General features: G+C 58.7%; 1 protein-coding gene across 6 annotated transcripts in view; it reads left to right on the top strand.

The window, feature by feature from the left end:
- Window positions 1-21,211, top strand: part of COL6A3 (collagen type VI alpha 3 chain) — a 67,848-nt gene that overhangs the window by 16,354 nt on the left and 30,283 nt on the right. For 3 of the 6 annotated variants that reach the window (XM_053655229.1, XM_037161389.2, XM_053655231.1), the window contains 11 exons: window positions 1,000-1,602; window positions 5,171-5,755; window positions 7,403-8,002; window positions 9,246-9,809; window positions 11,192-11,797; window positions 13,660-14,268; window positions 15,561-16,175; window positions 17,295-17,894; window positions 18,439-18,776; window positions 19,358-19,436; window positions 20,361-20,506. In XM_053655229.1, the coding sequence (XP_053511204.1) occupies window positions 1,000-1,602; window positions 5,171-5,755; window positions 7,403-8,002; window positions 9,246-9,809; window positions 11,192-11,797; window positions 13,660-14,268; window positions 15,561-16,175; window positions 17,295-17,894; window positions 18,439-18,776; window positions 19,358-19,436; window positions 20,361-20,506 (5,345 nt within the window). The remainder of the gene's footprint in view (window positions 1-999; window positions 1,603-5,170; window positions 5,756-7,402; window positions 8,003-9,245; window positions 9,810-11,191; window positions 11,798-13,659; window positions 14,269-15,560; window positions 16,176-17,294; window positions 17,895-18,438; window positions 18,777-19,357; window positions 19,437-20,360; window positions 20,507-21,211) is intronic. The other 3 variants (XM_053655232.1, XM_053655230.1, XM_053655233.1) reach the window with 3 other exon arrangements.

The following is a 21,211-nucleotide window of genomic DNA, read 5'->3' as shown; positions in this document are numbered from 1 at the left end:
CCAATTCCTAGTATTAGAACGAAAGTTTCACAATGGCCCTCATGGGGAGGACAGAAGAGCCTTGGCCAGCCACCCGTTTTTCAGTCCATCTGTGTACCCCGGAGCTAGCTCTGGTTAGGGGTCCATCATCAGGTGCGCACAGACCCAGGGGACAAGCAACTTAGGGTGTCATAGAAACAAAGTTGGATAATGATGTCATGACTGGTTCTATATCACCCTGCTTGACGTTGCTCTGCATTGCGTGACTGGATAAGAGGCAACAGCCTAGTCCCAGACCCGCACTGGTGTTTCACACAACTGGGCACCGTACGAAACAAAAAAAAATCAAGCCCAAGTTTTAGCACAGTGTTTTTAAAATGAAAACTTTCAGTGCCATTTGAGTTCTTCCTTTCAAACAAGCTAAGTTATATGTATGCAGTCCAACTGGTCTCTAGAGAAAACAGAGAAGGTACAGGTCGCTCAGGGGTCAAGCGTTTAACGTACTGAGGTGATGAGCCACCGACCCTTGAATCTGATGTTCTCTTTTGTAGCCATGGGTTTGCACTAAGGAAATGCTTACAATCACTTGAGGATAATTCAAGAAATGTCCGTCTCATCTTTGGGCCTGTGCTAACGTCCTTCTTTGTTTTCTTCCGTAGCTACGGTAACGCACAATCCCATGAAACTTCATTGCCCTCCAAACCGAGTAGAAATTTCTAGAACATGCACCCTTGTTTTTCTCCCCCCAGAAAAGCGAATATGGGCCTTACAAAGATGGCAAAAGTGAAAAATGTGATAGAAATTTCTCTGTCTTACACTATCATTTCTAAGAAGTTGCCTCTTATCCATTCAGAATGCAGAACAAAAGGAGAAGTTCACGTTCCTTAATCAACGTGTGTTTCGTTTGTCCATATTTCGTGTTTCTTATTGGTTTCCAAAGAAACATGTCAGAACACTGAACGATGCATGTGGTCACCTGTTCTAACGCTTTCACGTTTTTTGCATTTCTTTCTTTTAAAGCACAAGACTCTGCTGACATTATTTTCCTTATTGATGGATCAGACAACACCGGAAGTGCCAATTTCACAGTCATTCGGGACTTCCTTGTAAACCTCCTTGAGAGACTGTCAGTTGGAACCCAGCAGATCCGAGTGGGGGTGGTCCAGTATAGCGATGAGCCCAGAACCATGTTCTCCTTGGACACCTACCCCACCAAGGCTCAGGTTCTGGATGCTGTCAAAGCCCTGGGGTTCATTGGCGGGGAGCTGGCCAATGTCGGCTTTGCCCTGGATTTCGTGGTGGAGAATCACTTCACCCGGGCAGGGGGCAGCCGAGTGGAAGAAGGGGTTCCCCAGGTGCTGGTCCTCATAAGTGCCGGCCCTTCTAGTGACGAGATCCGAGACGGGGTTGTGGCACTGAAGCAGGCTAGCGTGTTCTGTTTTGCCCTCGGAGCCGAGGCCGCCCCCAGGGCGGAGTTTCAGTACATAGCTACCAATGACAACCTGGTATTTACTGTCCCGGAATTCAGTAGCTTTGGGGACCTGCAGGAGCAATTACTGTCGTACATTGTTGGCGTGGCCCAAAGGCTCATTGTCTTGCAACCGCCAACCGTTGTCACACAAGGTACGTATACCCTTCTCGCCATTGAGGGGGAGTGGGGTGTTGGGCGGGTGGGGTTTGTGGAAGGAAGGAGGGCACCTCCCTGAATGACCCGTCCCAGGAGCAGCTGTAAGTACCGCAGCCGAGTCCTCGAGGGGCGCTATGGGAGCTAGCTCTTGGGCATGGCGTCTCGGACAGCGTGGTCCCTAAAACATGAAGGGTCTGGGAGTGTGAGTGGGGGGCTCCTGTCAGATGGCGTGTGGTCCAGGAAGCTCGCTCTGTTCGGTGGACCCGGCCCTGCAAGATGTCAAATGCCAGAGCAGCATCTCCCGATGACCTGGGTGTCGGGGGCCCATTGCCATCCTGAGAAAGCCACTCCAGGACAATGGTACCGACCCCTGAAGGTCAGCCTGAGGGAAGTGTGCTCACAGATATGCGAGGCTGTCTCCCCAAAGTCCTTTGTGGCTGGGAATCCAGAGGTGTGCTTCTGAAGGTAGGACATAAGGAAGCACTCGCTCGGTGCAGTATTTCGGAGAACCCTTCCCCTGTGCCTGTCAAGTTCAGGGGCAGCTCTTTTGAGTGGAGCGATTGTGATGTAGAGTCACATGAGGGTCTTTGGCGAAAAGCCCAATTGGAGTCATTTAAAAAAAATAGACAACTCATCAATGCCCTAAATCTTTGTGTAAGAGCTGCGGGAGGTGGGAAGTGAATGTCAACATTCAGGAAGCAGCAGTGCTGGGGGCTGTGGCGGCTACAGGAAGGACGGCGGACAGGGGTGTCGCACGGACTGGGGACCCCTCTGTCCCTGCGGGTGGATGTGCCACTGCACCCTGAAGCTCCTCTCAGTACTTCCAGACCTGCCTCTGGTCGGCCTGCACCCCACTAAGGTCTCCTTGGGCTGGCCCGCTTTTGGAAACTTCCTCAGTTTCCACAGGACCTGTGAATGCCGACCAAGGGCCAGTCTTTGGGCCCGGATCCTACGTTGACCCTCTGCGTGATGCTGGGCTGGCCACATGGCCTCTCGTGCTCCAGGGTCCTGAATTTGTGACGAAGGAGCCTCACCAGGGACGATGTGCTTCCGCTCCGGGAGGCGTTTCCGATTCTTTTTCACGTGGCACGTGGCTCTCGTTTCGGTTCCCCAGCTCACTGGGGAACGAAAGTGCCAACTCCTCGTTGGAAACATCCCCTCTAATCTATGCAATTAGCTCGTCAGTGCCCCGCAGATGTGCCTGGCTGTGTGGTAGGAGCCGGACGATAAGCTGAGCCTGGGAGACGCGGGGCTGGTGGACAACCCCGACGTGGCGGCTGGCCTCAGAGTACAGTGGGGAGGTAGACAGTGGACGCAGGACGACAACTCAGCTGAATGTCCCCGGAGTGTGGCAGGTTTGAGGAGGACACCACAGGGGGTCGTCAGGGGAAGAGTGGGCCCGACTCTTTAGACCGGACAGTCAGGGAAGGCGGGCCTCGAGGGCCGCAGGAAGAAACGAGGCAGAGTGGGGGGAGGGAAGTCACGGGTGTGTCCACCGTGGGGCTTGGAGAGGAGGCCGGCCACCCTGCCAGCCTGCACATGGGGCCTGCGTTCACTGTGCATGAGGCCCCGAGAGGCATGGACAGCTTTCTGTGGGCCCACGAGTTTGAGAGGCACCTGGGTGCTGGGTACTGACCTCACACGGGCGGAGAGGACAGTCTCGGGGTGTGGGCAGCGAGAGACAGGTCTCGGGGACCAGGCTGCAGGGCCTGGGCTTGTGCTGCAGCAGGAAGGAAGGGACAGGTGGCACAGGAGTCAGGGGCAGGAGGCGAGAGCATGGGACGCTTGGAGCCCGGCGAGGACAGTGTGTCTCTGGGTGGGGGAGACCCCCCTGGGCCCCGAGCTGTGGAGAAGCTGGGGAGGATGGAGACCGAGAGCCCCACTGCTGTGTGCATGGGGAGGTCCCTGGAGTGGGTGCGGCGGGAGCGGGGGTCTCCCGCGCCGAGAGGACTGCGGTGCTGCCGTGCGGGTGAGGCAGCTTCGAGCAGAGAGCAGAGTCCGGGAGAGCCATTCTGGGGGAGGGGAGCAAAGCTTGCTGGCGCAGCCTGGGGCTCTGACGTGTCACGCAGGTGGCCTGGCAATGTGTGGAGAAGAGAGGGGGCAGGACGGTGGCTCTGTCAGCGGCTGACGGAGAGAGGGGCCCGGGAACGGACGGCTAGGCCCTGAAGGTGGAGGGAGGGAAGTGCAGACTGCAAGGGGCCCATCGGTGAGCAGGTCCGGGGCTTCAGGTGGGGCCGGAGGGGCAGGAGCCAGGGGTAGCTGGAGGGTGAGGCCAGGAGGGGGTGGTGAGTGCCTGAGAGTTCAGAGCCTTTTCTGAAGACTTCAAGGCCACCTGGGCCTTAGACACAGGTGCCGGGAGTGAGAAGACAGGCTTTGTTGGCTTTCGGGTCCCGGGGTCACTGAGAGGAGTAGCCCAACAGTAGCTTCCAGTCACCCCGAGAGCAGAGTGGAGGGAGACAGCACCAAGGAAGAGCAGCGGGGGTCTGGACAGTTGAGAGGGATTTCCCTGGAAGCAATTCAAGGGCAGGTGCCCGGTCCTGGGCCACCAGGGCTACGGGGGAGCCGTGTCCCGGGGAGCGTACTGGAGTCGACCACCAGGGAGGGGAGGGCCGCAGCCGGCCGAGCAGCGGGACCTTGGGTTCGACTCCCGGTGAGGGTGTGGCAAACCCAGCCCCAGCAGAACCCTGGGGCAGAGCGGAGAGGCTCCGTTTGGCTTGGCTCCTGGTCAGCAAGGAGGAAGTCTCACTGTGGCAGGGGTGGGAGCACTGCCACTCAGGTGGACGGCGGGCATCCCCGGGGATCAGGGGTGGGTGTGGGTTTGTCTTTCTATTCACGCACCCCTACGGTAGACAGCTCTCGAGGCTGTGCAGGGGCTGTGCAGGGGCTGTGTGTGCAGGACAGCGTGCCCGGGACTCAGGTGGGCTGCTGATGCAGGGACCCGGCCTGGGGACAGGGCTCTTGCTTCGTGGTTTGTCTCCCACTCCAGCCACGTCACTTAGAACCTCCACGCCCCGGGGCTCTTACTGAAAACCCTTCAGTGCCACTTACTGGCTTTGACGTGGGTTTCCTTTGTGCAAGTTTTTATGGTGCCTGCTCACTGCTGTCCTTCTTCCTCTGCCTCAAAGTCAAGGCAGGGTGGCCAGAATGGGAGGGACAGGGTGTTCGCTCTCTTGGTGTCTGCCCTTGGCTGTGGGTGTCCGTGCGGCCCAGCAGGGGCACGAAGGGCCCCCTGAGCGGACTCTGACCGCTGCTTCGGTGACCGGAGCCGTGGCCCCATTCAGCACTTGCTGACTTTTTCAGTGACAACACACTAGCTCACCAGGGGCTACGAAACCACACCTGTTTGGTAATAAAGCGCCGAGTGGGTGGGGACGGTTGGGGAGCCCACACTGCCATCCTGGTAGAAAAGGACCCAGCTGTCACTGTGTATATGTGAGTCATGACAAGCCCCCCACTGACCTCGGGTCAGCCAGAGCCCAAGGGGGTGTTCTGTTAGCCGTGCAGAGTCGTGGTTGCCCGTGGTTGTGAGGTGCTCCACTCACCTTCTCGTCTTGCCGCCTACAGTCGTCGAAGTCAACAAGCGGGACATAGTGTTCCTGGTGGATGGCTCCGCGGCGCTGCCCACAGCCAACTTCAACGCCATCCGCGACTTCATTGCCAGAGTCATCCAGAAGCTGGAGATCGGGCCGGACCTTGTCCAGGTGTCGGTAGCTCAGTACGCAGACACTGTGAACCCCGAGTTCTACTTCAACACCCACACCAGCAAGAGGGAGGTGATCTCAGCCGTGAGGAAGATGAGGCCCCTCGGGGGCTCGGTGCTGTACACGGGCTCCGCTCTGGACTTCGTCCGGAACAGCCTGTTCACGACCAGGGCCGGCCACCGGGCCGCCGAGGGCGTCCCGAAGCTCTTGGTGCTGATAACAGGTGGTAAGTCGCTAGACGACGTCAGCCAGCCGGCCCAGGAGCTGAAGAGGGACGGCATCCTGTGCTTCGCCGTTGGGAGCAAGGCTGCCGACCAGGGCGAGCTGGCGGACATGGCCTTCGATTCGTCCCTGGTGTTCACCCCGGCCGAGTTCCAGCTCGCTCCCCTGCAGGGCATGCTGCCCAGCTTGCTGGCACCACTGAGAACCCTCTCCGGAACCACTGAAGGTATGTGAGGGGGGCTTGGGGGTGGGGGGCCCCAGGCAGAGCCTTCAGGCAACACAGCAGAGGGCCACTTAACTTGTGCCAGTTAGGAGACAATCCATAAGTGGAGGAGGCAAGTGCGACAGGTGACACTTATGTCCTGTTTTCTGTTGTTGGCCCTGAGCCAGGACTTGTGGGACTGAGCTGCCATACGGTACAACTTCAGGTCCGAGTATGTCACGTGAGAACTGGGCGTCTTCTAGTGCCATCAGATAAGAATGCCGTGGCTTAAACTGTAGGTTCAGGGCCCGTCTGTCTCTGAAGCTTCTAGAGGAGGTGGTCCCCTCTGGGTTCCTGTCCCTTCTCAGGTCCCAGCATTTTGTGTCTACTGGGGACCCTTGTCCAGCCTCCTTTTCCTCCGTCCCCAACCCCAAGATGAAGCCTGGATCTTCCTCTCTGGAGCTGACAGCCCACTCCTCAGGGACCAGGGCAGGTGCTAACCCGCTGTCCCCTCCGTCTACGGGATGCCCTGTCCATCCGTGGGAAGCACAGGGAACCCGTGGGTATGAACAGCGGTTGTTCCATGCCCTCAGGTAGTGTGGCTGTTGGTGGGAAGTTGTTTCAGCAACACCCAGGCAGTCCTCGAGCTGATGAACAAGTGGGCTTTGCCTGCCGTCCTACTAAAGATGCTCTCACAGAGCTGGTTTCTGCCTCAGGAGCTCTGCCTGAGAGAGTTCCGTGCTTGGCCACGTTGCGTGAATGTGCGCTTTCTCCTCTGGCACTCTCTCTCTCTCTCCCCCCGCCCTCCCTCCTGTTCTTGAAAATTCTAATCCACACTCTCATAGCCAAAGTACAGTTTGACAGAACATAGGGTAAAATTAGTTGCTAGATTTAAATTTTCCTGACACTGGGGACAGACAGGAAAGAGGCATGGACTTGGATGTGGGGGGAAACACCGTGTTGGAGAATTGCACCTTTGACCCTTCACGGGTACAGCCTCGGCCAAGCCCAGAGAGGGACTCGTTCCCCTCTCCCGTGTTCCCTTGATCCTGTGCTCTTGCTCCAGAGGGATTCCCATGGGTGCCCCGTTAGGAAAAGAGGACAGAAGGAAGGGATGAGTGGGTGCCCCTAGGAAAGCTCGAGATGAGAACAGACTCATCCTGTTAAGCATTTTGAGTCTTAAGGAAGTTGTGTTCTGGGGTGAACTTGGGTCAGCGCCTTTGACCCCTTTAACCTGCCTGGAGGGGAAGCCCCAGCACATGCACAGAGGCATGTCCACGAGTACCCCGTCTGAGGCAGGGGACGCTGGCTCTGACTGTGCCCCCGGACACGGGTGAGGCCAGGCTCAACGGCACCCTTGCAGAATCCACTCCCAGGGAAGGGTGCTAAGGCTCCGATCCTTTCTGTCGGTTGAAAACATTGTGCCTTTGGCGATGTGTCTCTCTGTGAGCCAGCTTGGCCTCTCCCGTGCCTGTCCATGTGTCTCACGCACTGCTCCGGTGGGGGACCTGGGCAGCCCTCTGCCTCGTGTCCAGAGCCGGATGTGCTTTGCCTCCCTGGTGTGTCCCCGTGTCCTGCGTGTTGGCATGTGTGCCTGCAGAAGGCACACATGGGAAACCCCCGTGGGCGTGTGTGTGTGTGTCTCACTTTGTTCTCTGTGCTTCACTGCAGTTCACGCAAACCAAAGGGATCTCATCTTCCTTTTGGATGGATCACTCGGCGTCGGAAAGACCAACTTCCCCTATGTGCGGGACTTTGTAATGAACGTAGTTAACAGCCTTGATGTTGGAGGCGACAGGATTCGCGTGGGTGTAGTGCAATTTAGTGACGCTCCGGTCACAGAGTTCTCCCTAAACACATACCAGACCAAGGCAGATGTGCTCGCGCACCTGCGGCGGCTGCAGCTGCAGGGGGGGTCGCGCAGGAACACGGGCTCCGCCCTGCGCTACGTGCGCGCCCACCACTTCACCGAGGCCGGCGGCAGCAGGATCCGCGCGCACATCCCGCAGCTCCTGCTCCTGCTCGCGGCCGGCCGGTCGGAGGACTCCTACTTGCACGCCGCCAATGCGCTGGCCCGCGAGGGCATCCTGACCTTTTGTGTGGGAGCCGAGCAGGTGGATAAGGCCGAGCTTGAGCAGATCGCTTTTAACCCGAGCCTGGTGTATCTCATGGACGATTTCAGCTCCCTGCCGGCTCTGCCCCAGCAGCTGATTCAGCCCCTAACCACGTATGTCAGTGGGGGTGTGGAGGAAGTCCCACTGGCCCAGCCAGGTAAAGCTCCCCGCTGGGCGGGGCTCCCTCCCCCAGCTCCTCCCCGGCGGGCAGGCGGCCCAGCCTGAACTCCAGAGCATGGTGGCCTGTAGAAGGTCCACGGACTCCCTTTGGCCAAAGCGTTTTGAATGGGGGCTCCAGACATGGCTGCAGCAGCTGTGTGCGCTCTGTCTGGAGGGTGTTCACGAGGGTCAGTGAGGGTGGGAATTCGGCTGGTGCGCCTCACACCTCACCCCACCCTTCATTCAGAAGCTGCCTCCCCGAATGCTTGCTATCTTCCTTCTGGGCTGCAAACAGAGGTGGACGTGAGGGGGTGCCAGCAGATAGAGATGAGCCTGCTTCCCCGGGAGGGTGCCTCGGAATCAGTGGGCAGTCTCAGGTCTTTTCCTCAGGCGACATTCTTTGTGCACGCCATCTGCCGTATCCGGACCAGGGGCTGCACTTTCTGTGATGGTAACAGGACTTCCAGAGGCAGCCTGGCCCGGGGTTCTTCCCGCAAATGACTATGGTGGTGGCGGAGGGGTGCTGAGTGGTCCAGCTGTTGACGTCACGCGGACAGGCGGCAGGACCGAGACCACCGAACCACATCAGAGAGTCCTAGGGCGCGCTGGGACCCAACCCCACGTTCATGTGGCCCGGGGGGCCCCACTGGGCGCTGTCACCCTTGTTTTGATGTCTAAATACAGCGGATCGGGGTGCAGCGACCCACAGAGCAGTGACGGACATTATACCGAGTGCTGATCTGTAACCTCCAACTGAAGGAAATGGTAATCCCGTTACAGCAGATAGGTGGGTGTCACTTACCCTCAGTTAGTGACAGCGCCCGCCTCTGTCACAAGAAGTAGGTCGGCTTCTAAGCAAAAGGACAAGGAGGGCCCCACGTTGGAGAGTTCAGTGTCTAATCTGGAAACGTGGTCTGTTGTAGAGCGGTTGCCCCCTGAGGCCAGAACGTGACCCTCTGGGCCCCCTGTTGGTTGCTCTGGTGACGAAGTTCACTGCCGGCTGGGGGAGACCCGTCTCACTCTTCTAGCCCTTCACCTGTGCTCCCTTCTTGGGAAGGACCAGAACAACATGGGCGTTTTAATGACGGCCGGGGAGGGCTTTTTCTTCCCTTGCTGGCATGGTGGTGTTCAGGTGCCTTGTGTGATGCCCATGGCCGAATTCAAGTGCGGCTTGGCTGAAGCCCATCTGGTGCCTGCCCTGCTCTTGAACCTCACTGTGTCCTAATCTCCTTGTTTTGCAGAAAGCAAGAGAGACATTCTCTTCCTCTTCGACGGCTCAGCCAATGTCATGGGCCAGTTTCAGCCCGTCCGGGACTTTCTCTACAAGATAATTGACGAGCTGGACGTGAGGCCGGAGGGCACCCGAGTGGCCGTGGCTCAGTACAGTAACGATGTCAAGATGGAGTCCCGCTTCGATGAGCATCAGAACAAGCCCGAACTCCTGAATCTGGTGAAGAGGATGAAGCTCAAGACCGGCAGGACCATCAACCTGGGCTACGCCCTGGACTACGCGGACAGATACATCTTCGTGGAGTCCGCCGGGAGCCGGATCCAGGAGGGCGTGCCTCAGCTCCTGGTGCTGCTGGTGGCCGGGAAGTCGTCCGATCACGTGGAGGAGGCAGCACGGGTCCTGAAGGGGAGGGGGGTGGTGATTTTCGCGTTGCAGGCCAAGAACGCAGACCCTGCCCAGCTGGAGCTGATAGTGCTGTCCCCCGCCTTTATCCTGGCGGCCGAGTCGCTCCCCAAGATCGGCAACCTTCATCACCAGGTGGTGAATCTCCTAGAGACAGTGCCCACGGCACCAGGTACGGCACGGAGAGTCGGGTTGCTTCTGCAGCTCGGTTCCTCAGTGTGGGGGTGACGGCGGACGGCGGCTGCCGGCCGTCAGAGGGAAGCCCCCGGGGTGTCTGGGAAGGTGGGAAAGTGGCAGGCGGTTTCTGCAGGAACAGCGAACCAGGGCTTTTCTTTCCCCACTTGGACTCTCTAGTTGCTCTCCGAGGCAAACGGGAGCAGTTATTCTCAGGGACATTAGAGTCTTTCACAATAAGATGCATGCCGAAGAGTTAGACATATTTGTGGTTAGAAACCCTTTGAAGAGAGACGATTTTACTATATGCATAATAAAAGCCACATGGCATGGTTACATTGTAGCTAAAGGGCTCTTCCTCTCCGCACTCCCCCGTGTCCTGTTCGAAGGGTGTGCCCCGAGTTAGAATTCCTTCACTCCATTCATTAGACGCGCACAGCGTGACGAGAGGCAGACGAGTTCCCGCTCCAGACACTGCAGAAAACATTTTTCACCGACAGTCCCAGGCCTTTGAGTTTAACCACATTCCAGCCGCTGAGACCAGTGCAGTGAAAAGGGCTACTAATTTCACGAGTGATCCTTGCGATGGGACCCCGGGGATCGGGCAGTCCCGTGGTGACCGTGGGGCCCACACACTGTTGGTGTGGGACTGTGACTCGGACGTCTGGGTCACACTCCCCCCCACGGATCCGTGGTGACTTGCAGCGAATTATCTGCAACCGCCCACCTACAACGAGGCAGCGGGTCCCGCAGGCTGCGCCCCCTCCCTCCTCAGCCCCGTGTTTCTCCCGGAGCTGGCCTTCGAACGTCGGCAGTGCCGCCCGGCCTGGGGCAGCTCTGAAATAAAAGTGCTGTCTACACATAACGGTGCACCCTCCCCCGGCCCCGCCAGGGCTGCTGCAACAAATTACCACAAATTGGGTGGCTTTAAACAACAGGGAATTCACAAACCCAGGGTCCCTGGGCTAAAGTCGGGGTGTCCGGTGAGACTGAATTCCTCCTGGAGGCTCTGCCGGGTTATCCCTTCCCCGCCTTCTCAGTTCCCAGAGGAGCCTGCAGCCTTTGGCTAGCGGCCTCTTCCCTCGCCTTCAAAGCGGCAACATAGTATCTCCTCGCCTTCAAAGCGGCAACATAGTATCTCCTCGCCTTCAAAGCGGCAACATAGTATCTCCTCGCTTCCGGGACTTCTGCTCCCATCCTCTTCTTTTCTCCCTCTAGCCTGGTCCCCGTCTTCCTCTTATAAGGGCATCCCCAAAGTCACGTTCTGCTCTGGGAATTCAAAACCCGACATTCCTGTGGGGCCGTTATTCAGCCCACCATGAGTGGCACAAAACCATCCCTCTCGTGTCCTGTTTGGGTCACGTGGCTGTCTTCCTCCAGTTCCAGAGCCGAAGGACGTGGTGTTCCTGCTCGATGGCTCGGACGGGGTCCGGAGCGGCTTCTCCGTGCTGAAAGGTCTGGTCCAGAGGGTGGTGGAGAGCCTGGACGTGGGCCCCGACCGCGTCCGCGTGGCCGTGGTGCAGTACAGCGACCGCACCAAGCCCGAGTTCTACCTGAACTCCTACATGGACCAGCAGAGCGTGGTCAGCGCGGTCCGCGGCCTGGCCCTGCTGGGGGGGCCGGCCCCCAGCACCGGGGCCGCCCTGGACTTCGTCCTGAGGAATGTCCTGATCAGCTCGGTTGGAAGCAGGATTGAGGAAGGTGTCCCCCAGCTCCTGATCATCCTCACGGCCGACAGGTCCGGGGACGATGTGGGCGGCCCCTCCAGGGTCCTGAAGAGCGCCGGGGCGGTGCCCATTGGCATCGGCATCGGCAACGCCGATATCAGGGAGATGCAGACCATCTCCTACGTCCCCGACTTCGCCGTGACCGTCCCCACCTTCACGGACCTGGTGAATGTACAGCAGCACCTCCACGGGAAGGTCCAGCTCAGCAGACAGGAGCTCACCCAGCTGTCGACGGTTTACGGGCCTTCACCAGCGCCGAGTAAGGCCAGGTCACCCTTCCTTAAAGCAATGGGGCGACTCCCTGGGGCCGTGGGCTGCAAAGCATTCTCAGTGTGTGTCCCCTGCCACCCGGGGTGTGAACTAGAATTCCAAGAAGGGGAGGAGCCACGTGTGTGGTCTCGGGGGCTGGCAATGGCAGGGGCCTGGGGAGGTGCTAAGGTTCTCGTTTTTGGCCAAATTAAAGTCGGACAGAAGGGCATGTGCCTGGCCCGTGGGTTGGGTGCCCTGGCCCTGCAGGGAGGCTTTTGTGTGGGTGCCCACAGGGCGGGGCTGTCTCCTCGACGACAGTGGTTCAGGGCCCTTCTCAGCTGTCCCCAGAAGGTCCAGCTGTCAGCCTTCCGTGACCAGGGCCTGGGTTCGACCCCAGGTATGGAGTTGAGCCGGAACACAGTCTCCGAAATCCTGGTTTCTGCAGAGCCAGAGTGTGAGGGTGGCTTTCCAATTTGCTTGGTCCTGAGAAATGTCTTAATCGTCGGGAAGGCCACATGGCTGGCTCTGTGGCTGGACTGTGTCCCACATCCACCTTCCTGTCACTTTCCCGGGCCTGGTGACCACACTCTGGCAGGTGCTGGGAGCCTGGCCGCTGGAAAGGAAGGGGCCGGGTGGGGACAGTCATCACCGTCTTTTCCTTGGGGCTCACATCCTCCAGAACACTGTCGGCAGCCTCTTGGTGTGGAGCAGGGGGAAGGAAGGGAGGAGAAAAAGCCAGAAGAAAAGTCAGATGCAGGACACAGAGCCTTTGGGAGAATGAGGGCGCGGAGGGGGTCTGCTTCCCCTGCTGCTGTGCAGGGCAGAGGGCAGCCCGGTGCCCAGGCTTCCGGGGAAAGTTCCGAAGGGCTCGTCGTCAAATTGACCTGGGAACCAGTGAGACGCTCAAAGGGAAAGAGGTGCCCGCTAATCAGGGTGCTTTGCGAATCTCCAGCAGTGGGCGGCAGTGTCTGCAAACTCCGTTCCCTTAGGGGCCTCCCACCCCTTGCGGCTGCATGGCCAGGGCCCCAGAGCGCGCCCCTGGGCAATGCCCTCGAGGTGATCTTGTGGCTGCTTCACCTGAAGCACCAGCCTGAACTGCTACGGCAACAGGACTCCCGCCCTCACCCCCGCCCCGCTTCCGCTAGGCCCCGCCCTCCAGCCCGCTCGGAGGTGCTTGCGCATCTGGAACCCCACTTCCCTGGCCAGTGTCGGGGAATTGGGGAAGGGCTTCTGGAAGCACCAGGTGGCCTCTCCCAGCACAGGAGTCCTTGCCTCAGCTTCGCCCCCTCCCCCGTGACCGTGGTGAACCCTGTCTGCCCCCGGGCTCTCCTCCCACCCACACAGGGGTGTCCCGCCTCCTGGTCGCCCGTTGTCCCTGAGCATGGGGAGGGCAACCGTCTCCTCGCTGCACACGCACTGCTTTCTTTCTGGAGGAGACAGATCCCACACTCTGCACATCTCTGCTCTGAACCCCCCGCATCTGTCCCCCCCGATGCTGCTGCACGTGAAGTGCTCCTCCCCAGGGCCCCCCATCTGACCAAGCCCAGCACTCGGTTCTCAGGTGCCTTCTGGTTTGGCCCACAAGCAGCATCTGTCACAGCTGAGGTCCCTCCTTCCCGGACACCATCCCCACACCATGTACACCTGTATCCGGTCTCTACCCCCCTCCCAGTGACCCTTCCTCAGCCGGTTCCTCTCTTCTCTTTGACTTGCAGTCACTTGGCCGGGAGCAGGCATTTCCACTGAAATTGTTTTAGAGTCGGGACGCTTTGCCTGTTACATGGTGGTTCTGGACAGGCCGGGAGGTGGTTGGCTCGTGCTGAGAATCAGGTGCCAGTGAAAGCGAAGCCCCCTCTGTCATTGGGTCCGCAGGTGCTGGCAGCAAGAAGGACGTGGTCTTTCTCATTGACGGGTCCCTGCGCGCCGGCCCTGAGTTTCAGTACATCCGTGCGCTCATTGAGAGGCTGGTGAACTCGCTGGACGTGGGCTTCGACACCACCAGGGTGGCGGTCATCCAGTTCGGCCAGGAGAAGCCCCAGGTGGAGTTCCTGCTCAACGCCTACACCAGCAAGGAGGAGGTGCAGAATGCGGTTCGGCAGCTGCAGCCCAGGGGCGGGAGGCAGGTCAACATCGGCAGCGCCCTGGACTTTGTGTCCAGGAACATCTTCAAGAGGCCCCTGGGGAGCCGGATTGAGGAGGACGTCCCTCAGTTCCTGGTCCTCATCTCGTCCGGGAAATCCGGGGATGAGGTGGACGACTCGGTGGCAGAGCTCAAGCGCTCCGGCGTGGCGCCCCTCACCGTGGCCCGGAACATGGACCCGGAGGAGCTGGTGAAGATCTCCCTGAGCCCTGAGTACGTGTTCTCGGTGAGCACCTTCCGGGAGCTGCCCCGCCTGGAGCAGAAGCTGCTGACCCCCATCACGACCCTGACCTCCCAGCAGATACGGCGGCTGCTGGCCAGCACCACCTATCCTCCGCCAGGTGAGCAGGCGGGGGTGGTGTTGATAACCAAAAAGGGGCAGGCTCAAAGATCCACGGCGCTCACGGTGCGTGCCAGAACACAGTGCACCAGGCGGGCCTCTGGCTCCGCGCAGGCGGGAGGCAAGCTGTGGGTCACCGCTGTCCTAGGGAGGGCTTCTGCTAGGACCTGAGCTCGTGGCAGGGGGTCCGCAGAAGGCTCAGGGAAATGGGCCTTGGCCCGGGTAAGATGCGGTCAAGAGAGGGAAGTAACCCTAATGACTGGGTGCCCTGCTGAATCTCAGGGCTGAAGCTGCCGGGGGCGGAGAAGCCCCGGTTGCTCCTCTCAGCCAGGACAGAGGGGTGTTTGGTTATTTTTGTCTTTTCATCAGTGTCCACATAGGGTGATGGCCGCGTGACCTCTTTTTTGTCTCGATGCGTCGTGGTCACCGTGTGGCTTTCCCTGACGCTGGTGTCCCCCTCTGGTCTTTGTGTCCCTCAGGAGAGCCCAGGGCCCACTGTATGTGCGGGGCAGCGTCTCCCTTTCTCAGCGTGAGTGGCTCGGTGGCGCCACTGGCTCAGCATTTGCTCTGCTGTTCCCACCACCCACCGGGCGCCCGGTGACTGGTGAGGCCGAAGATCGGCCGAGTTGGTCGAGTGGAAGCCTACGAGCCATTTAATAACACGTGGCTCCGGGTTAATTTGTTAGTTGAACAATGGACTCGTGTAGAGATCTAGGAGACGTGGTACTGAAAGTAAAAACTGTGTGTAAATGCTGGAGATGCCTGAGCAGGAGGCACCCACCAATGGTGACAGCGGGGGCGGAGGGTGGGGGCTGCTTTGGGAGGCAGCAGGTGTCGTCCGGGCGGCCAGGAGAGGACCTTTGACCTCAGGGGGGCCGCTCTTCTTGTGCCACCAGGATGGTGGTCTGGGGGCCCCCGAGCCTTCTGGTCGGGACCGCACATGATTCTGTAGGTTCTGGTTTCTGGGATTCATTTCTAAATATCACTTTGATTGTTCAAATTAGTTGTAACCCGGACCACAAAAGCCAAAATTAAAACTGAGTAAACCCAGAAAATTTTGGAGAACTTAAAATATTTCAAGAAGTGGATATCATTTGGGTGCAAAAGGCCCAATTATAATGATTATTTAAAAAAACCCCAAGCTATAATAAACACGTGTGACTCGGGTTATAGTTTTAATCCCGTGCTGGGGTGCAGCACGCCACACGACCCGGAGTAAAACGCCAAGGCCGGAAACAGAGGCAGTCGCCGCCCGCCCTGTGCTGAGCCCCCTTCTTTCCCTTCCGTCCGCAGCTGCTGAGAGCGACGCGGCCGACATCGTCTTCCTCATCGACAGCTCGGACGGGGTGAGGCCGGACGGCATCGCGCACATCCGGGACTTCATCATCAAGATCGTGCGGCGGCTCAACGTCGGCCCCAACAAAGTGAGGATCGGGCTCGTGCAGTTCAGCAACGACGTCTTCCCCGAATTCTACCTGAAGACCCACAAGTCCTCAGCCGCCATGATCAGCGCCATCCGCCGCCTGGGGTTCAGAGGGGGGTCTCCGCTCAACACCGGCAAAGCTCTGGAGTTCGTGGCGAGAAACCTCTTCGTCAAGTCCGCTGGGAGCCGGATAGAAGACGGGGTGCCCCAGCACCTGGTTCTGTTTCTGGGTGGAAAATCCCAGGATGACATTTCCAGGTTTTCCCAGGTGATCCGCTCCTCAGGGATCGTGAGCTTGGGGGTGGGCAGCCACAGCGCCGACAGGACGGAGCTGCAGACCGTCACCGGCAACCCCAGGCTGGTCTTCACGGTGCAAGAGTTCAGAGACCTGCCCAACCTGGAAGACAGGATCATGAGCGCAGTCGGACCCTCTGGGGTCACGCCGGCACCTCCGGGAGCGCCGGTAACTTCCCCGCCGCGCACAGGTACGACCGGTGGGACCGCGACTATGGGGTGGGACACCAGTATTTTTTTTTTTTACTGAAAAATGTCATTAGCATTCATTTCGATGATTTTCACCTCATAGGGTTGTTGCTCCAGATAATATTAGAAATTAAATACTAGAATAATAATTTAGTTGAAATTGTAGAAGGAAACATAACCCAGAAAGCAAAGGGTTACTAACCCCCCGCCGTGAGACGTCCGTGAGCTTCTCTGAGCTTAAACGCAGCTGAGAGGCTCTCGAAGGTGCCCTGAGCGGTGACGCCCGGCGTTGGCCTCGGAACAGGATGGCCTCACAGAAGCTGGCCAGCCCGTGACCCTCACTGCTCTGGTCTCAACTGCTCGGTGGAGCTAGGAAGTGACCCCAAATGCCACTGATTTTCAGCAGTGTCCCACAAAGCTCTCAGCACCTTGGCGGGTGACCCCTGTAGAGGCGCGTGGGGTTGGCTTCCCATTTTGTGACCGGTCCCTGCCAGCCTTTCCTGGCTCTGCCTCCGGCACAGGGTCCCAGTTCTTGCTGGATGCCATCCTTCATTTGGACTGGAAAGAGTGTTTGGTGGCATTTCTTTTCTTTTTTTTTTTAAAGATTTTATTTGTTTATTTCAGAAAAATGGGGAAGGGAGGGTGAAAGAGAGGGAGTGAAACATCAATGTGTGGTTGCCTCTAGCACATCCCCCACTGGGGACCTGGCCTGCAACCCAGGCATGTGCCCTGACTGGGAATCAAGCCGGTGACCCTTTGGTTCACAGGCCCACGCTCAACCCACTGAGCTACACCAGCCAGGATGGTGGCATTTCTTAAAACACCTGAAGTCAGGGACTGCGCAGCAGAATACCATTTTGGATGGGGCGGCCGGGACTCAGTCTCGCTGAGTTCTCGTGTTTCCTTTCCTCTTTGTTTCCATGACGGATCATTTCTCTTATGTTTAGCGTGATGGTTTGAGGGCTGTGAATTCGGAAAGTGCAGAGGCGTGGGGTGGAGCGGGGGTGTTTGCTGGGAATGAGTCGCAGGGCGGCCGCGTTCCAGTTGTTTTCGTTTGATTCTGTGTCGACCGCGGCCACGGAAACCAACCCTGTGCTCCTCTTCGTTCCGGCTACTTTCAGAAAACAAGAAAGCGGACATCGTGTTCCTGCTGGACGGCTCCATCAACTTCCAGAGGAGCAGCTTCCAGGAGGTGCTGCACTTCGTGTCCGACATTGTGGACACCGTGTACGGGCCGGACGACTCCATTCAGGTGGGGCTGGTCCAGTACAACTCCGACCCCACTGACGAGTTCTTCCTGAAGGACTTCTCCACCAAGCAGCAGATCATTGACGCCATCAACAGTGTGGTCTACAAGGGGGGGCGGCACGCCAACACCAAGGTGGCCTTGGAGCACCTGCGGCTGAACCACTTCGTGCCGGAGGCCGGCAGCCGCCTGGACCCGCAGGTCTACCCGGTCGCCTTTGTGATCACCGGAGGGCGGTCGGTAGAGGACGCGCAGGAGGCCAGCCTGGCGCTCACCCAGAAGGGCGTCAAGGTGTTCGCGGTGGGCTTGGGGAGCGCCGACTCCGTGGAGCTCGGGAAGGTCGCGTCCAACAGCGCCATGGCCTTCCGCGTGGGCAGCATCCAGGAGCTGTCGGAGCTGAAGGAGCAAGTGCTGGAAACACTGGACGCGGCCATGCAGAAGAACCTGTGTCCGGGGCAGACGGACGTGGCCAGAGGTAGCGCCTTCCCCGGGCTGACTTGCAGCCTGGACACCCAGCGCCGGCCCCGGGGGTTCCTTAAGCATCCGCTTCCCCCGGGGAATTTTGGGACTTCTGTCCGCCTGGGTTGAGTCAGGGCGGTCACCGAGCCCGCTGTGGGGTGTTCTTCTAGTATAAGAGGGAAGCCTGTCTTTCTTGTTTTTGTAAGATTTACTTTCTCTCTCTATTCTTTAATCCCCCAATAATTCCAACTATTGACCCCCATTTTTGTCCATAGATTCATTACATCAGTGACAGGAGGTCAGAGCATTTGAGCTCTCAGGCGCATTTAGTTTAGAGCACGAACTTGCACCCAAATAGTAACAGCACAGATGACTATCACAGAAACACTCCCTGGTGCCCGGGGAGGCCGGCGGATGGGCTGCTGCTCAGAGTTCATCTGCACAAGTGCTCGCCGTGCCCTGTGCGTCCGGTGCCCTGGCCCTGGACCCCCGGCTGTGCCCGAAGGTCGGGCTCATCTCCACAGCCCCTCTTAGAGCTCACCGTCTGCTTCCCCCCACAGCCTGTAACCTGGATGTGATTCTGGGGTTTGATGGCTCCAGAGACCAGAATGTCTTTGTGGCTCAGAAGGGCCTCGAGTCCAAGGTGGAGGCCGTCTTGAATCGAATCAGCCAGATGCAAAGGCTCAGCTGCAGCGGCGGCCAGATGCCCACCGTGCGGGTGTCCGTGGTGGGCAGCACGCCCTCGGGCCCGGTGGAGGCCTTCGACTTTGCCGAGTACCAGCCGGAGCTGCTCGAGAAGTTCCAGAACATGCGTAGCCAGCACCCCTACATCCTCACGGCGGACACGCTGAAGGCCTATCAGAGCAAGTTCCGGCAGGCCTCGCCGGACAGCGTGAAGGTGAGCAGGGCCGCCTGGTCGCCGGGAAGCCTGCGGTGTTCCGTAAACACCGTTCACGTTCCGTGGCCTTGGAAGCGCCTGTGGTGCCAGTCATGTACTCAGCCCGTCGACGGATCTGAAGCACAGTGTCTCCCTGGTCTCAGCTCAGCCCTCTAAGAAAATACCCTGGAAGTCACTGGTGGAGCCTGAATGAGCTGCATTTGTGATTAGTGCACGGCTGTAGACCCACCTGTTGAATAGTGCCCTTCCCTGTACAGGTCCGCTCCCTCTCTGGGCACACACCCGTGGTAAACTGTGTATGTGCACACAGAGTTACAAGTACGCACACGTAGGGAAGTGAGACGACTGTTTTCCTTTTCGTTGCTGCCTGTGGTTTTGGATAAACCAAACACCACCACGCACGGCTTCCTTTCCCACTGGAGTCAACTGCACGGCAGCCGAGAGCCAGGGACGCGGGGCCCTGGTGCCCGACCCCAGCCCCCAGTTTCCTCTGCTGTAAACAGAGGTGGACGCTCCCTCGCAAGTGTCTGTGACGTGTCTTTTCAGTGTTGGCTGTGGTGTGACTCGTCCTCTATTTTCAGGTGGTCATTCATTTTACTGACGGGGTGGATGGAGATCTGGCTGCTTTGCAACAGGCTTCGGAGGAGCTCCGACAAGCAGGTAGGTTCCGGGGCTTTCTAAACACAGGACCGGGCCGTGGGGGAGGCAGCCGGGCGGCTCTGCAGGAGAGACAGGAGTCGCTGCCGGGTCCTCAGGCCACCCTCCTCCTGGGCATCTTGGCTCCCTGCCGCCCACCTGTGGCAAGGGGATGGGGCAGCAGGGAGCCACCTGCACCCCAGACCGAGTCCTGGCACAGGCCCCGCCGTCTCAGACCCACCCAAGTGGTACGACATCAGGGAGCAGGACACTTTTGCAAGAGGACCGGAAGGCCTGATTTACCGGCTGACATCACAAACTAGGAATTGATTTTGCAGCAAAAAATATTGCCGTCTTTTCAGTTAGTCCAGCTCAAGAAGACAACAGCATCAAAGAAACATAAACTTCAACGTAACATAAATAAAAGCACACTTTCCAAGTTCAGGGTGACCAATCGGAGGAGCTGTGGTGCCTGCTGTGGGAGGTGACGGCCGCCCGCCCAGGGCTCTGGACTCTGGTGTCGCTCTGACCACCAGGGTTGAGGCGGGTGTAGGGAAGTGTTCAGTCACCACGAGAGCGTTCCGTTCATGGCTGGTTTCCCCGAGCAGCAGGGTTGAGACTGCTCTCGCCTGGTTTGGAGGGGGCTTCACCTCTTTCCCGGGTGTCCCCGTGTCGGCTGGGACCAGCCAGGGAGTTCATGCACAAAGACACTTCGCAGTGTCACTGCCAGTGTCCACAGTAAGCAGTTCAGTCGCTGACGTGTCTGAGACCACTGCTCCGCGGGTGGGGCTCCACGCTGCACTATTTGGGCTCCATCGATGGGCTCACTAGCTTGTGTACAGGAGTCTCCGGGAAGGGCGGAATGATACACTGACGTTGTCCTTAAAGATGAGAGGTGCCTCGGCTCTCCAGCGCCCGGTGAGCCTTGGAAACGTGCCGTCCTCGCAGGTGTCCAGGCGCTGATCTTGGTGGGCCTCGAGCGCGTCGCCGACTTGGAGCAGCTGATGCAGCTGGAGTTCGGCCGAGGGTTCATGTACAACAGGCCCCTGAGGCTCAACTTGCTGGACCTGGACTACGAGCTTGCCGAGCAGCTGGTGCGTGTTATGTGCCTCCGCACAGCACCCCCGGTGTTTGGCTTCTCGCGGTAAAGGAGTCAGGCCCTGGCTGGTGTGGCTCAGTGGACCGAGCATGGGCCTACGAACCGAAGGGTCACCGGTTCGATTCCCAGTCAGGGCACATGCCTGGGTGGCAGGGAAGGTCCCCAGTAGGGGGTGTGAGGGAGGCAACCACACACTGATGTTTCTTTGCCTCTTTTTCTCCCTTCCTTCCCCTCTCCCTAAAAATAAATAAGTAAAACCTTTAAAAATGTAATTAAATCAATGATCCCCTGGTGATAGGGCGGGGCCGCTGGGTGGGTGACTTAACCCATTGAATACACAAGGGACCTACTTTGTTGCCCTCGCATGAGTGAGTCCTGGACGTGAATAGGTCCTGAGCGAAAGGGTCGGTGAGCTGGGACACGCGTCCCCGGGCGTGCTGACGTTGTGGCCTCAGTGTCCCCTCTGCTCCCTCCGATGGAGGTCTTTTCATTCGTAAGATTTCTGAGAAGACAAACCAGCAGGACAGAGCCTTCCCAAACGGAAGCTGTGTCCCTGGCCTCAGAAAGCCGGCCCGAGGCGAATGAGAATGTGATGAGAATGTGCAGGGAGAGGAAGGAGCGTTTCCGGGGGAGGAGGCTGCTGGTGCCGTCTCCTCGGTTTCCTTGGAGCGAGTGAGGTGCCCCTGGGGCTCGCTCCCCC

Source organism: Artibeus jamaicensis, unplaced genomic scaffold (assembly GCF_021234435.1).
Source record: "Artibeus jamaicensis isolate MK-2021 breed Jamaican fruit bat unplaced genomic scaffold, CSHL_Jam_final contig_944, whole genome shotgun sequence".
Classification (NCBI taxonomy): domain Eukaryota; kingdom Metazoa; phylum Chordata; class Mammalia; order Chiroptera; family Phyllostomidae; genus Artibeus; species Artibeus jamaicensis.
The sequence above is the reverse complement of the archived record's forward strand: the minus strand, read 5'-3'. Positions and strand labels throughout refer to the sequence as shown.